Source organism: Zingiber officinale, chromosome 11A, assembly GCF_018446385.1.
Source record: "Zingiber officinale cultivar Zhangliang chromosome 11A, Zo_v1.1, whole genome shotgun sequence".
NCBI classification, from domain to species: Eukaryota; Viridiplantae; Streptophyta; class Magnoliopsida; order Zingiberales; family Zingiberaceae; genus Zingiber; species Zingiber officinale.
In genome coordinates, this window is record NC_056006.1 from 66,840,608 (window position 1) to 66,854,507 (window position 13,900).

Genomic DNA, 13,900 nt, shown 5'->3' on the forward strand with positions numbered 1-13,900 from the left:
AGTTAGCGCGACCACACGCTGTGTGGGTCCCGGTGAGCGTTCGAACTGAGACTCGAGAGGATGGGGTTTGGTCGGGCGGTTCGAGCCGTTGGGAGGGAAGGTAAGATGGATTATTCATTCTTGATTTAAAATCACATTTGAGGATGTATTTAATTTTAGATTGTTAATTACTTTTAATAATTTTTATAAATTTTAAATGATTAGTGTATTCGATTTAGATTTTTATAAATTTTATAGAAATTTAATGATATCCAAGTTTAATTTTTTATAGAGTTTAAAAAGTCATATATATTAAAACTTACTTTTTAAAATTATATGAAAATCTAAAGTTTTATAAATTTTAATGGATTATTTTAGAATTTTCTGAGTACAAACTTTAAACTCTTAGTAAACTTTAAAAGTTTTAAAAAAAAAAAGCATCTATTCAACTTTGAGATTTTTATGAACTTTTAATTTAATACATCTCTCTTATCGAAGCATCTCTTTTCTCTTTCTCTATGATCCTATCTCTTCCTTGCTCCTAGATCGACCTTCTCTGTTGTTGAATCCGAACTTCATCTGCTAATCAAGCGCTCTTTTTCTATTTCCTCGACTCTTCTTCGATCTCTCGTGAACATCTATTGGGATTATACTATTTGACCATTGTTTTGGTTCGTCCGAAAAAAATAATGGTGTTTTATATTTTTTAAATTTCTTATTTGATTATTGTGTGATCGTCGATTTTTATGTGCGTATTTTGAAAAATAAATATAAAAAATATAATATTAACATAAATATAACATGATTCAGAACCCTTAATCTTACTCCATGGCTTTATAATGCGTCTAATATGTCACTCTTAAATACTTTTCATTTAATCATCTTTACAAAAGGTAACAGAGAAAATCCTACAAACAAGGATAAAAGTTTGATTCAATCGTTATAATTTCACAAGCTTGACTCTTAAAGAGGGATTTCGGATTTCACTCTAGCAAATCTTCATCTCTCGCTAAATGAAAAAGAGTTCGAAAGATTCGAAGTGAACTACCATGGCTTAATAATTAAGGTCTTCTAATCTTTCTCAAACTCTAAATTATTGCTGGGCACTTATATCACTTGAGCACAAATGTTTTTGAATTTTTCCAATGAGTTCTTGGTGTCAAAAAGCTCTCAAGAGTTATATATATAATAAGTGTTTTATAGTTACCTTTCGTTTACTAGAAAAAGCCTTCAGCCAAATGTACACTAAATGCAACCGTTAGAAATGCTACCGTTAGATAATAAAGGCTAAAACGTCAATCAATTATTCAAAATACACACACAAACAAGTTAGTAACAGCAACTCATGATTCCGAACATCAAAATACAATGTTTCCAAAAAAACAAAAACAAAAAAGTGAATGCAAAATTACAAACCGCGTACAACGTTTCAGTCTTACATATCAAGTGTGCACTACCTTACATTATTCAATGACGTATCCGTGCGGGCTATGCCCTTGCTAATTACAATAAATGGTTCGATAAAACAAAGAACGGTCATTCGCACAAAACACACGTCATGTTCCACGGCCTTAATATATCATAGTCGATCTTTCTGATAAAAGCAAAACATTATGATCTCTGCCCATTGCAAATGAAAAAAGAGTCGGTACTAGTGGTGATCAATGTTACAACTTGTGATTGCACATATAACGAACTTCAAATGAATAAATTTAGCAGCAGTGTCACATTGAATTCATAAGATCGGAGTACACTAGAATAAAAAATAAACGATGGAATTATAATATGGTACAAGCGCAGTTTCGTCGCTGCATCAATCATGCATCATGCTAATACATCATAAACACCTTTGAATATCAACATCGCTCGAAACAAAGGCTTGCAAAGCTACTGGCTGGCTCTCCAAAATTGTTTTTCCTCTCTCTGAACAAAAAAATTGCATAACCTCGCTGCAAAGGTGGATAGTAGAAAAGGAAACTGAGATAACATCCAGCGATGCAGATAATCAACTTGGAAATAAACATGTCACTCATTGTGCTGCCTACCAATAGAGATCAACATCCATAAAGACTAATTCTAAAAGCTCAGGAAGATGAAGAGGATGCATCTTAGACATGGCTAGAAGTTACACGAGTTTAACTTTACATGTACAGCATGGTAGGCAGCTTGATCATTGGGAGGAAAAAGAATGAAGTTTTCAGTGCCATGTCAACCTGGTTCTCTGACTGATTTTGCAGAGAACGAAATATTATCCTGCTGCAATCTTGTGAGCTGGTAACAGAGGTTGTTTTCCTGCTCAATGCAAAAAATGATATCACGTCAGTTGGATGTGTTGATCCATAACATAATTAAACATTAAATCATTGGCTACATCCAATCTGAAAAGGGAAAAAACTGATCTCCATCATCTCCTATCCAATCAATTAATAAATAACCAAGAGGCTAATCTGTAAATGCCCCTCTCAAGGAAAGATATTCAAGCAATTCAAAATGGGCACAAAACATCTCATTTATCAGAAACAACATCCCAATCTTAGCCACTAGAAAAATAGTTGCCTCTAAAAAGAAAAATAGAATAATAAAAAGAAAAATAAAAGATAATATCCGTACAATATATTCAAATAGTTGAATCTAAATCAAATTTCACCATAGTATAAGAAAAACAATAGTTTAAAACTGGGCTGATGCAGAATTCGATGATCTGTTAGACCAGTACATTCTGTCTACTGTACCACTCCAATCATTTGTCCTCGTTAGGCCATGTTTGTTCACCTATTTAGAGACGGTTACATGGATCTCATTAAACTCAGCAATAGTCAGATCCCTCAAAACCCTTTTTAACTACCAGTCGAACCATATAAAAATAATCTAAAATAATTGTTTTTTATAACATAAAATACCACTTGTCATGGCATTTTAAAATAAGAAGGATATCAACAGCATGCGAGGTGGTAAGTAGGGCCAGGCAAATACCAATGTCAAAAATAAAGGAGCTAGGCAAACACCAATGTCATAATGGTGGTGGCAAGGTGAGGTCAGGTCATGTGTCGCAAAAAATAGGAATTCGTGCACCCAAGCACTTGGTCTATTAGGTGTCGTCAAGTCATGTGTAACAAAAATATAAATGTATATAGACCTATTCCATTACAACGGTGAGGATGTGATCAAACACCTAAAAAAAGCAACAGAGATCATCACATTAAAGGTTTAAAGAAGTGTAAAAAAACAACATTTTTCACAGAACTAGTAGTAGTTTGCCATGTTCTTTGTACAGGGACAATTAACAAGCACATAGGCAAGGTGATTCTTAGTTCCCTGCTTTCTTGCCTCATGGTTTTGCTAAGGATGGAGTTGAAGCATAATTCTATTTCCTCCTGGTGGTTTAAGAGGTGTCTGGTTTGCTTTACAACACTTGACTTCTGTATACTTGTCCATATAAAAATCTATATACAAGTGAAATTGATTCCACTCTTCGGTCTAGCACAAGGAGTGTTGTTAAGCAATTATTAAAACAGCTACACGTACCTTTGCCCAACATCTTTTGATTTTGCAGAGTACGGGGAAGAAAAATGGGACAAGTGATTATTGAAACTTAGTGTGTTTTTGGAACCTACAGCATATTCTTAATAGATATCAAGAAGCATGTGTAGTCTGGAATCTCAAAAAAAAGGCAGCTAAAATACAAATTCATTGCTCATAATCATTAGAGAACTAATGCAATGTCAAAACAAACTAAAAAAGTACTTACCCTTTATGATTGTCCAGATTCATTGGACTCAGATCTGCACTTAGCATGGACAATAGGACCCAGTTGAGACCTATCTAATCCTTCAGTATATCCATCTGGGGTATTCAAATACATAGCCCCTTTATACATCCATTCCTCTGTCTCATCACTGTAGAAATCCTCAAAAGGCTCCCCACATAATGCACAAACATTCTGATCTTCATCTGCAGGAACTGCCATCTCTTTGTCTTCCTTCTGCTCTGCAACTGACTCGGTGGGAAGAAACCCAGGAACAACATCATTTCCCAGTATTTCTGCACCACTTAGCCATTCTTTTGCACTCACAAACCATTTGCGAGAGGGCTTTTGTTTACGGTTCCTTGATATCCGATTTTTAGTTACATGCCAATCCATGTGGCTACTATGGTCCTCTTGGCACTTGAAACGCAAGCCACAAGTTGTGCATTGTCTTGGAAGATCACCATACAAGGAATTGATTGCAGACTCATGCCTCACCTTCATAAGTTCCAGATTAAACTCAACCCCCAAAGAATCCTGCAAATTTACACTTAAAAAGATGAGAAATGTAATATTATTTTGAAACAAAAAAGTAGCTCATCCATAATAGATGACAAAGATGGTTAACCTGAGATTGAGAATTTGAATTCAATGATATTAACCCCTGTGCCATGAGACTGTTGATAAGGCCTGAAAATGAGCTAGCAGGAGAGCTTGATATCAAGGAACTTATATTTTGAGATGTAGGTCCCATTTGAGATGAAGCAGGAGGTGGTCCAGCAGGCAGAGGTGGTCGGTCACCCCTTGCATCTAAAGATGCATCAGCTGTACTATATGCTTTAGAAGATGGAAAAGCAGAAGCCTCAGGAATCCCATGTCCTAGTGCTGGTAGCAACTTCAAGGGCTGGCCAGCTGAGTAAGAAGAAACATTGGCTTGCCCAGGTGGAAGAACATTTAGGTAGGTCCCCTGAGACTGTAGGGGGATAGGAATACCCTTTTCGTTACTTTGCTGACTTGGATAGGGCACGCCAGGAGGTTGGTAACGCAAAGTAAGCAACCTAAATGGATCTGAGTCCTTAGCAGCGGCTAGGTCATATTGTTGTTGGGGCACAAATGAATGGGATCCTTGAATCAGTGTTGGCCTATTAGGTTCTGGAACATCAAGTGAATTTCTGGTTGAACTTTGACTTTGCAAAATAGGAAGCAAAGAAAGTGATTGTGATATATGACCAGAAGGCAAGACTGTTGAAGCAGGTGAGTATGGCCGTTGAACATCTGATGATCTCAGGATTGGAAGTTCGATATCAGGCAAAGTGTCATTTGGAATAAGATGTCTCTGACCACTCACTGGTGCCATTCCCCTTGTTGCAAGAGGAAGCATTCCAGCAGCCTTGTTATATGATCTTGGGCTCAAGTTCTGCTGTGTGAGCGGTGGCAAAATGTAACTCAATTTCCCACCATCATGAATACGGTTAGAATCCTGATAATGAGGCAGCATGTCCTTCTGACTTACTGTACCATCCCAGGATTTCATTAATCCAGGTTGGGACTGCAACGGGCACAAACCCAAACAAGTTAATTAAGTTACAAAAAATTCATTATGAATAAATAACAGGTGAAAAAAAAAGAGCAAAGTGCTGTCATTAATTGTAGTGATAACAATGACAAGAATTTTAAATAATTCATGTTTATCAGTTGAAATTAGTGTCTCAATCTGGCAAGCTAACATAGATTTCACTAATCCAGGTTGGGACTGCAATGGGCACAAACCCTAACAAGTTAATTAAGTTACATAAAATTCATTATGAATAAATAACAGGTGAAAAAAATAGAGCAAAGCGCTGTCATTAATTGTAGTGATACCAATGACAATAAATTTACATAATTCAAGTTTATCAGTTGAAATTAGTGTGTCTCAATCTGCACAAACTAACATAGGTTTTACTAATCCAGGTTGGGACTGCAACAGATGCAAACACAAAACAGTCATTAAATTCTTAAAATGCATTATCAATAAATAACTATAAAAAAAATGAATGAAGCATAGCATCAATTAGTAGCAAAAATAATGACAATAAATTTAGATATTTCAAGATTTATCAGTTGGAATCAGTGTGTCAATCAGCACAAGTCATTGTGCAAATTTATACAAACTATGCAAAGGAAACATGAGGTAGTTAACAACTACCCTAGCATCTTCTACCTTAATAGGCAGAATACTTGAAGGTTTAGAAATTTTCAACACATCAGATCTGAATCATAAGTTCACGACCCTAGCAAATAAACCACCGGGCTATACCGAAACAAGTGTATAACCTAATTAAGGTGAGTTATGGCTAATTCACAGTGCAAAGATTAGTTTCATGAGAAATCCGCTACTTAAATCAAACCACATAGCAGACTTTTCATCCATGCATAAACATTCTTGTGGAGCCAGATGCTAAGGATCCCTCTAATGCAATATTGCCACTGCACATATGCATATTTCTGCCAGAAAGATTAATTGGGATCTAAGAGATCCTAGTAGACAGTTTTCACAGCAGGAGGTTGTTCCAAGACACCATATTTGGATACTGATCAGTATCTCAGTAGGTCTAAGGACATAAGATTCAAAATGCTTCACCCTAAGTTAACAATGGTAGACCAGTTCTGCATATAAGTGTCAGCTAGTTATTCTCCCACTTCTTATCCTGGGATGCAAAATAGCAAACAATTTTCACAAATCAATTACTTAGGTTAGGAATTAATAAAAGAAACAATATCACATGATTTGGAATTTAATCTTTCCGATAATCAATTGTACCAATCAAAATAGAATAAAAGGAAAGATCAAGAGCCATACTCCAATGGGGGCAATCCTATCTTCAACATTACAGGAGGGATCATCAGCCTGAGGCAGCTGGGCATGACCAGGCCAAGTACGCCTTGCAAAATCCGATGCTAAAGCTTTAGCAGGATTAGATCTTGAAAACCCTGTTCTCATGCTAAAACTTCCAGGAGTAGGTTCAAACATTGGTAAGCTACTCCTCCGATCAGATAAAGTTGGACTCATGTCCTCCCAAACGTACTCCTCTTCATCTGTGTTCTTCCAATTTCTGGTGGCTGCTTCACTTGCTATGCCATTCACATCAAGACGCTGAAGCTTTGAAGACTTCTCAAGAACAGAAATTTTTCCTCTAGGATTTCCATATGCATCAATCAAGTCTCTAGGATTCTGTTTAACATAGCCATTATTTAACTTGTAAAGCCGAGGATCTTCATTCGGTAGCCTACTTCCATCCAGCCAACGACTAGCATCACTGACTCCTGGTGCATACCCACCAGAATGGGATGACGAAGCCCTACCACTGGTCACCTTGGAGGTACCATTGTGGGATCTCAGATCAGGTGGTGATATGGACCTTTTCAGACCAACTCTTGGAGGAGATGGTGAAATAGTTGTTTTTTTCTTCAAAAGGGCAATTGCTTCCCCTTCTTTGTCAAGGTGCTGGAGTGGCATTTCAGGTTGATCAAAATCATATTCACTGGAACGTGCAATGGGTTTCTGTCCATAAACTTGTATACCAGTAGGAAGTCTTGTTTGTTGTACACCCTACCAAAAATTTAAGAATCGTGATATGTTCCTGTCTACAGTAAAGAGCTTTACAAAGACATGTTAAAATGCATTAAAAGAGCATTAAAAAAACATGACAACTCCAAATCTTAAAGCTTTTTAGGACTACATTCAGATGACATAAGATAATTAGATGGCACCACAATAAGCTTTATGTTTACACACAAAAAAAAATTAAAATATGGAAACTCAATAAACTTTATGTTTACACACAAAAAAAAAATTAAAACATGGAAATTCATAGGCAACCACGCTCTATTATGTTTGAAGCTTACTCCAATAATCTACTGAACTTCCTAACATGAGCAGAAATTCATATGTAGCTTACCACATCCTAAGCCTCAGAACATCACTATTTGCTGTAATTATCATATTGCTTCTAGACAGGTCAATCAGATGACTTAGTAATATATATCCAAAAGGAGAGAGAAAACATGTTACATAAAGATAATTGCTGAACTCTAATCTTCAATGTCACCAAAAGTTAATCCTGATTAAAACAGAAACAGAAAAAAAAAACTTCATCTTTAATAGGGTCTAGAACAAAGAAGGATAATGAAGGAGGTGAATCACACATGAAATTTTTGAGTTTCCACCAACCATCCATCAAGTCCTTCCAAGCATTCAACTTGAAGATCAGAGATCTGCATGCTGTTACTTGTGTCCACTGCATGTATCTATATTTTGGCAAGCTCTTTGGATACACTTGGAGCCATGGCAGGTTTACAAGTTAACAAGCTCAAGTCACACATCTACATGGCAGGTGTTACTGATCAGATAAAGAGCAGTCTAATTAAGGAAACCGGATTTTAGGAGGGTGTGATGCCTTTTAGATATCTAGGGATTCCCTTAGCTTTAGCAAAGCTCAGAATCTACGATTACAACCCACTGGCGGATTCCCTCATTAGAAGGTCAATGCCTGGCCAAAGAGGACATTGTCCTATGCAGGGAAGATCAAGCTCATCAGCTCAGTCCTACAGGGAGTAGAATGCGTCTGGCTCTCTGTCCTTCCATTGCCCTATGAAATTGTGGATCGCATTTACAGTATATGCAAGGCCTTCATGTGGACTACTAAACACTCACCTATCTCTTGGGCTGACGTGTGCAAGCCTAAGGAGGAAGGAGGGCAGAGGCTGCGGGATCTAAAGGCATGGAACAAAGCACTGCTAACTAAAGTTTTTATGGAGTATCGATGAAAAACAAGATGCTATGTGGATTAAGTGGATACACCATACATACTTGAGCCGTGTGGACATCTGGGCCTGGCAAGCCAAGCACACTCACTCCCCATTGATTAAGAAGCTACTACAGATACGGGATGAATTAGCTTCTTCAACTGGTTTCTCAGAGGCAGCTGCACATATGTTGGTTGGATGGTTTGAGCAGGGAAAAATGCTTATGATCACTTCAGGCAGTCAGCTCCCAAGAAGCCATGGACTCGTACGGTGTGGAAGTCACACCTTCGACCATGTCATGTATTCACTGTTTGGCTCCTTGCTCACAGGAGGCTTCCCACACAAGATCGCTTAAGGTATGTTGCTGACAAGGATTGTACATTTTGTGGTGCTTGGCTGGAGTCACAGGAGCATCTCTTCTTCCTATGACCCCTGCTATGGAACCAAGCCAGGGCATGGCTTCACATGCAGCAGGAGATGACCGCCTGCCGGAGGATGTTCAGGACCTACAAACATCACTACCGTGGTGATGGAATTTTGATGAAAACCCGACACCTAGCTATGTCCTACATGTTCATCATGTGAACATGTTTGAGTAGCTAGGAACCGTAGCATACATGAGAGTGAGCAAATTGATGTGGAAAGGAGTTTTAGAGGGATACAAGCACATGTATATTGTACCTTGGGTATCAACTCTGACCTAATGTTGTTTCAGGCATGAGCGGTGACCCAAAGTAGACCTTTATACATCACTTTTTTTTATGCATACTTACATTTACCTATCAAATCAAAAAATTATGACAAAAATCTATATTTAAGTGAAATAATAAAAAGAAAGTTTGCAAATAATATTAACACCCAAACAACTGAGATAAAATCAAACTTGTTTATTTAGTGATAATAGAACTTCTAGATCAAGTGACCAAAAGGTGGCGATTTATCATCAAATAAATTTACACTTTTTGATAATCTCGAAGAGGTATATTTATGGTGAACAATAGGCAATACCCCTCAAATTTTAGACTATTTTGCCAAAATAGGCTTTATATTATTGCTTCCTTATCCCAATGTAATTGGAGGGAAATTGAGTCATTGCTTCCAGATATTCAAACTCAATTCTCTCAGACGTTATTTATATGAAATTGCATCCATGTTTTAGGCAAGAAATCCACAAAGGATTGTTCTCCAGAATGAATTCCTTGCATTCTACACTTTCATAAAAGTGCCGAACTCACCTTTATATGACGAAAATATTGTGATCATTACTTCGCTAATTCCTAGTGGTTAAGAGATTGTAGCTTGAGTGATAGTAATATATCAACAATAAGTGTTTTTTTAGATCTTGTCACACAAAGTTACTGAATAGGAAAAAAATTACAAGCAAAATAAACCAGTGTGATCAAAATTGTGTGATTCAAAAATCAACAAGAGTGAACAAAATCATTTGAATCACATTTAATTCAAATCAGGCACCAAACAATTCAAACCAATGGATCACTTGAAGTGGGGTAAAAGTCGGTTTAATTTGATATGAAGAAGACAGATTGACAATTCACAAAGACGTGTAGAAACCTGTACTTGAACTCATACACCTGAAAAATAACTTGACAGATTTCTAGGGTAAAAAAAAAACCTTTTGTTGCTTTCTATTCAACATGGCATCTTCAAGAAACTTCAGCATCCAGAATACATCAGCCCTCATCCTCAACCTCAGGGACTTAAGCCAAAGAGATGAGCACACCATCTGTTGAGCATAGGGATGGTAATGTGACACCTGATAATAAGGTATCCAAGGGTACCCCACCATTCAAGTCAGGTTCAAGTACCCAATTATACTTAATAATTTGGTTTGATTCTGAATCAGTTTGCTTAAACTTGCAGGTACCAACAGAGTACCACATATTTTAGTCATTTAAGTAAAGAAACTATGATTTGAGTACCCTCTTCTCATCCCAAGAACATATTCAAACCAGTTAGGGTAGCAGATATATGCTCATGTACAAGTACAGGTGGTACCTAAAAAAGCAGATATCTAACCCGCTATCATCGCCTACCTGTGCGCATCTTTTAAGAGAGAAAGGGCGGCCCATGCACGAAGCTCCTGCCAATGCGAGATCGCGGGGAAGGGTCTATTATACGCAGCCTTACCTTTCTTTGCAAGAAGCTATTTTCGAGACTCAACCCATGACCTCTAGATCACACGACAACAACTTTACCGTTGCATAGCTCTTAAGAGAATTAAGAAAATTTAATCTATGACATCCTAACCTTCCTTAGTTGAGCTCGTCCATCAAGGCATCATGTTGCAATGCATGAAACTACCAAGTGCACAGGTGAGTGCTTCTAAATTACTACTTTATCTTGGGCATGGTTTATTGAATTTTGATGATTGATGGTTATCAAAAATGTTGGAACCAAGATCCTATGTAGGAACGGTGGCGTGAATAGGATTAAATTGTAGAATTGCAAGATCCAGGCCAAATTCAAATCCTAGTTGGGAACTAGATCGATTAAACCAATTTAATTAGTAAGATCATAAGATTCTAAGATCTGGAGCACAATATTAACTATCATAACATATTAACATCACACATATACGTTTTTATGTTATTTTTTTCATATATTTCAAAAAAAAAAAAAAACAGCCCGGTGCACGAAGCTCCTGCTATGCGGGGTCCCAAGGAAGGATCCATTGCGATTGTACGCAGCCTTACCTTGCTTTTTGCAAGAGGTTGTTTCCAGGATTTGAACCCGTAACCTTTTGATCATAAAGCAACAGCTTTCCCGTTGCACCAAGGCTCCCCTTCTTTTTCATATATTTCAAAAGATAGTTAAAATTTCTGATAATGTTAGTCTAAAAATGTCCTTAGTACTTTAAACCCCTATAATATCTGTGATAGTTTGTTTTATTAATCATACTATGGTGCTAATTCTAATAGATTTTCAGTAGAGTAGAAGTATTTTTCTTATTTATATTTATGGATGAACCTTACTATTCGCAATTCAGTATGATTCACAATCACAATATCACCAAAACAATTTACGGTATGAACCTCAATTAGACAACACTGGGGTGTAAATAGAAAAGGGCATTCACATGATGAGCTTAAGACATAACAAAAAGAGTAAAAGCACTCGTCTAAGTACTTAATATAAAAATCACTTGAGCCAGCAACTACAAATAAGGACATGGATAGAAATATAACTAGGTAATAATCTTACAGCAGATTGTTGTCGTCGTGCTTCCAAGTACTTTGGATTTACATGAATACCATGAGAGGGACGAGGTGACAGGGATTTTGACGGCTTGTTACTTATTATTGTTGATGTTCTTCGACTGTCGGATGGAGACAACTGGAGCTCATCCTCTATTTTCTGAAGTACAGAAGATGGGAAGACTTGTGACCAGGTCCCAAACAGGTGCCGCATAGAAGGATGCTGACTAGGATCAACTTGCTTGTATGCAACACAAAACACCTTCAAAAAATATAAATACACTTTAAATTAAAATGGCATTCCTGTTGCTGATCATTATTTGATATAAGTAAGCAATTGATAGTTTACAAGAAAATACATATCAAAAGAGTCTTCTGCACAGAATCAGTAGACACAGACACATTAACGTTTTCTCTTACACGTCAAAAATGATTTATTGTCCAACAATGATTTTCATTACAATTTATTACAAAATTAGATAAAAGTAGTAGTGATCAAGGAGCAAGAATGTGAATTCACCATGATGCTCACCTTAGGAAGCCGTGTAGCAAAAATTTTCACGTAATCACGACCTATATTCTTCACAATACTATCAATAAGGTATAAGGAAGGTAATTTTTGCTCCGCTGGTACCTGCATGTAATGCCCAAGTATAAATCCCTTTGACTATTTAGCGTCTAAATGGTTATTATGGAACACAGTTGTAGACTTATGCGAAACAGATAAACCAGGTGTGATGGCAAGGACATGTCCAGGATATCAAACAAAGTTCACTGATTTTTTTTTTAATAGTCAGGACAAGGTTACACTTCCCTTTCTACTATTGCCAAAAATATTGAGAAAGAATTATGTAAAAAAGAACTACAAAAAATTTCACAATTAGTTAGACTACAGTAGGACTTCTAAACTCAAAATACACAGTAGTGCAGAAACCACACCACAAGAACTCTAGCGCAAATGACGTCCGCGATCTCCTTGGCAAACTGAATTTTGTGCCCGGCAATCACCGTCAGTTCCGTGATGATGGGCTTCGAGTTGAAGGTGAGTTCTGACAGGACATCCTCGTAGCATCGCACCGCATCATCTGCGGAGGGATGCGAGGGCGAGTCCTCTTCAGTGGCCTCCACCAGGTCTTCCTGCCTCTCCCGGAGCATGGCATGGAAGCGCTCCATGATCTGGGGCGCCGACGCAGAAGGCCGAGGAGGGCGGTCCCCCACGGCTCTAAGATCGCGGAACCTCTCGTCCTCCATGACGAACGTCGGAGGCCCTCCCGCTGCCGTTTCTCTCCGCCCCTAGGCGGAATTTCTAAGGCTAGGGCTTGGATCGAGAAACGCCGTGGGAAAAAGGAAAAAGCAATGGGGAAACAAGAAACGGACGGATTAATCCTCCGGCGCAATCCTCCGGTTAGGGTTTGTATCGGATTAAACCATTCGAGGGAAACGTACCTGATAAGTTAAATTGTGCTTTTTTCGAATTCTTTCGGAGACGCAACTAACTTACCCAGTCACTTACCACGAACCAGCTTCACTATAGGGATGAGCAGCAAAGCGATTAACGGAAGAGGAGCGAGTTTGAGTCGAATCCGATTTTTTTTTTTTTGTTTTTTATTCACTCCGGGTGTTAAAAATGAATTCGATGCATCAATCCAATCAGAATCGATACTAAAAATATCAGATTAGAATTAAAAAAATTTTAATTGAGAGTTTAGGGGTTATGTTTACGATTGATTTAAATTTAAGATTATATTAAATTTTATTTTAAAATTAAAATATTTTATGTACGTAATAATAGCAGGAGTTGTCTAAATTCAATTTATTTTGTTTTAAAAATTAAAATATTTAAGATATGTAATAACGGAAGGTCAGTAAGAATACAAATATTAAAATAACAAATTATAAGAAAAATAGTAAAAAATAATTTTTAAAAAATATCTCTTTTAATTGGGTCGGTTGGATTATTTAAGTTTGTCAGGTTATTCAGGCTCAAATTTAGATTTAAAGTTTTTGAGTTAGGTTCAAGTTTGGATCGGACTTGAATTAGATTTTTTTTTTATATATATAACATGGACCCTATCTGAATCACACACATGAATTAACACCCTTACTCATGTCAGATCGGATGTTGAACAAATTTGATTAAAAATTCTTAAAATTTAGCTTTTTACCGAACCTG

At 37.2% G+C, this 13,900-nt stretch overlaps 1 protein-coding gene across 4 annotated transcripts; it reads right to left on the minus strand.

The window, feature by feature from the left end:
- Positions 1 to 1,666: 1,666 nt before the first annotated feature.
- LOC122031752 (polyadenylation and cleavage factor homolog 4-like) lies at positions 1,667 to 13,141 on the minus strand. Of its 4 annotated transcripts, XR_006125852.1 has the most exons (8): positions 12,667 to 13,141; positions 12,260 to 12,361; positions 11,735 to 11,989; positions 6,567 to 7,316; positions 4,353 to 5,273; positions 3,728 to 4,261; positions 2,025 to 2,271; positions 1,667 to 1,928 (listed from the first exon to the last, which is right to left on the minus strand). XR_006125852.1 is itself a non-coding variant. In XM_042590879.1 (7 exons), the coding sequence occupies exons 1-6, from the start codon at positions 12,976 to 12,978 to the stop codon at positions 3,731 to 3,733; spliced, it is 2,871 nt and encodes a 956-aa protein (XP_042446813.1). In that variant the 5' UTR covers positions 12,979 to 13,141; the 3' UTR covers positions 1,667 to 2,271; positions 3,728 to 3,730. The 4 variants fall into 4 exon arrangements, 3 of the variants coding, with proteins under 3 accessions (XP_042446813.1, XP_042446814.1, XP_042446815.1); XM_042590879.1 differs by having other exon boundaries at positions 1,667 to 2,271; XM_042590880.1 differs by lacking the exon at positions 12,260 to 12,361 and having other exon boundaries at positions 1,667 to 2,271.
- Positions 13,142 to 13,900: the final 759 nt, after the last annotated feature.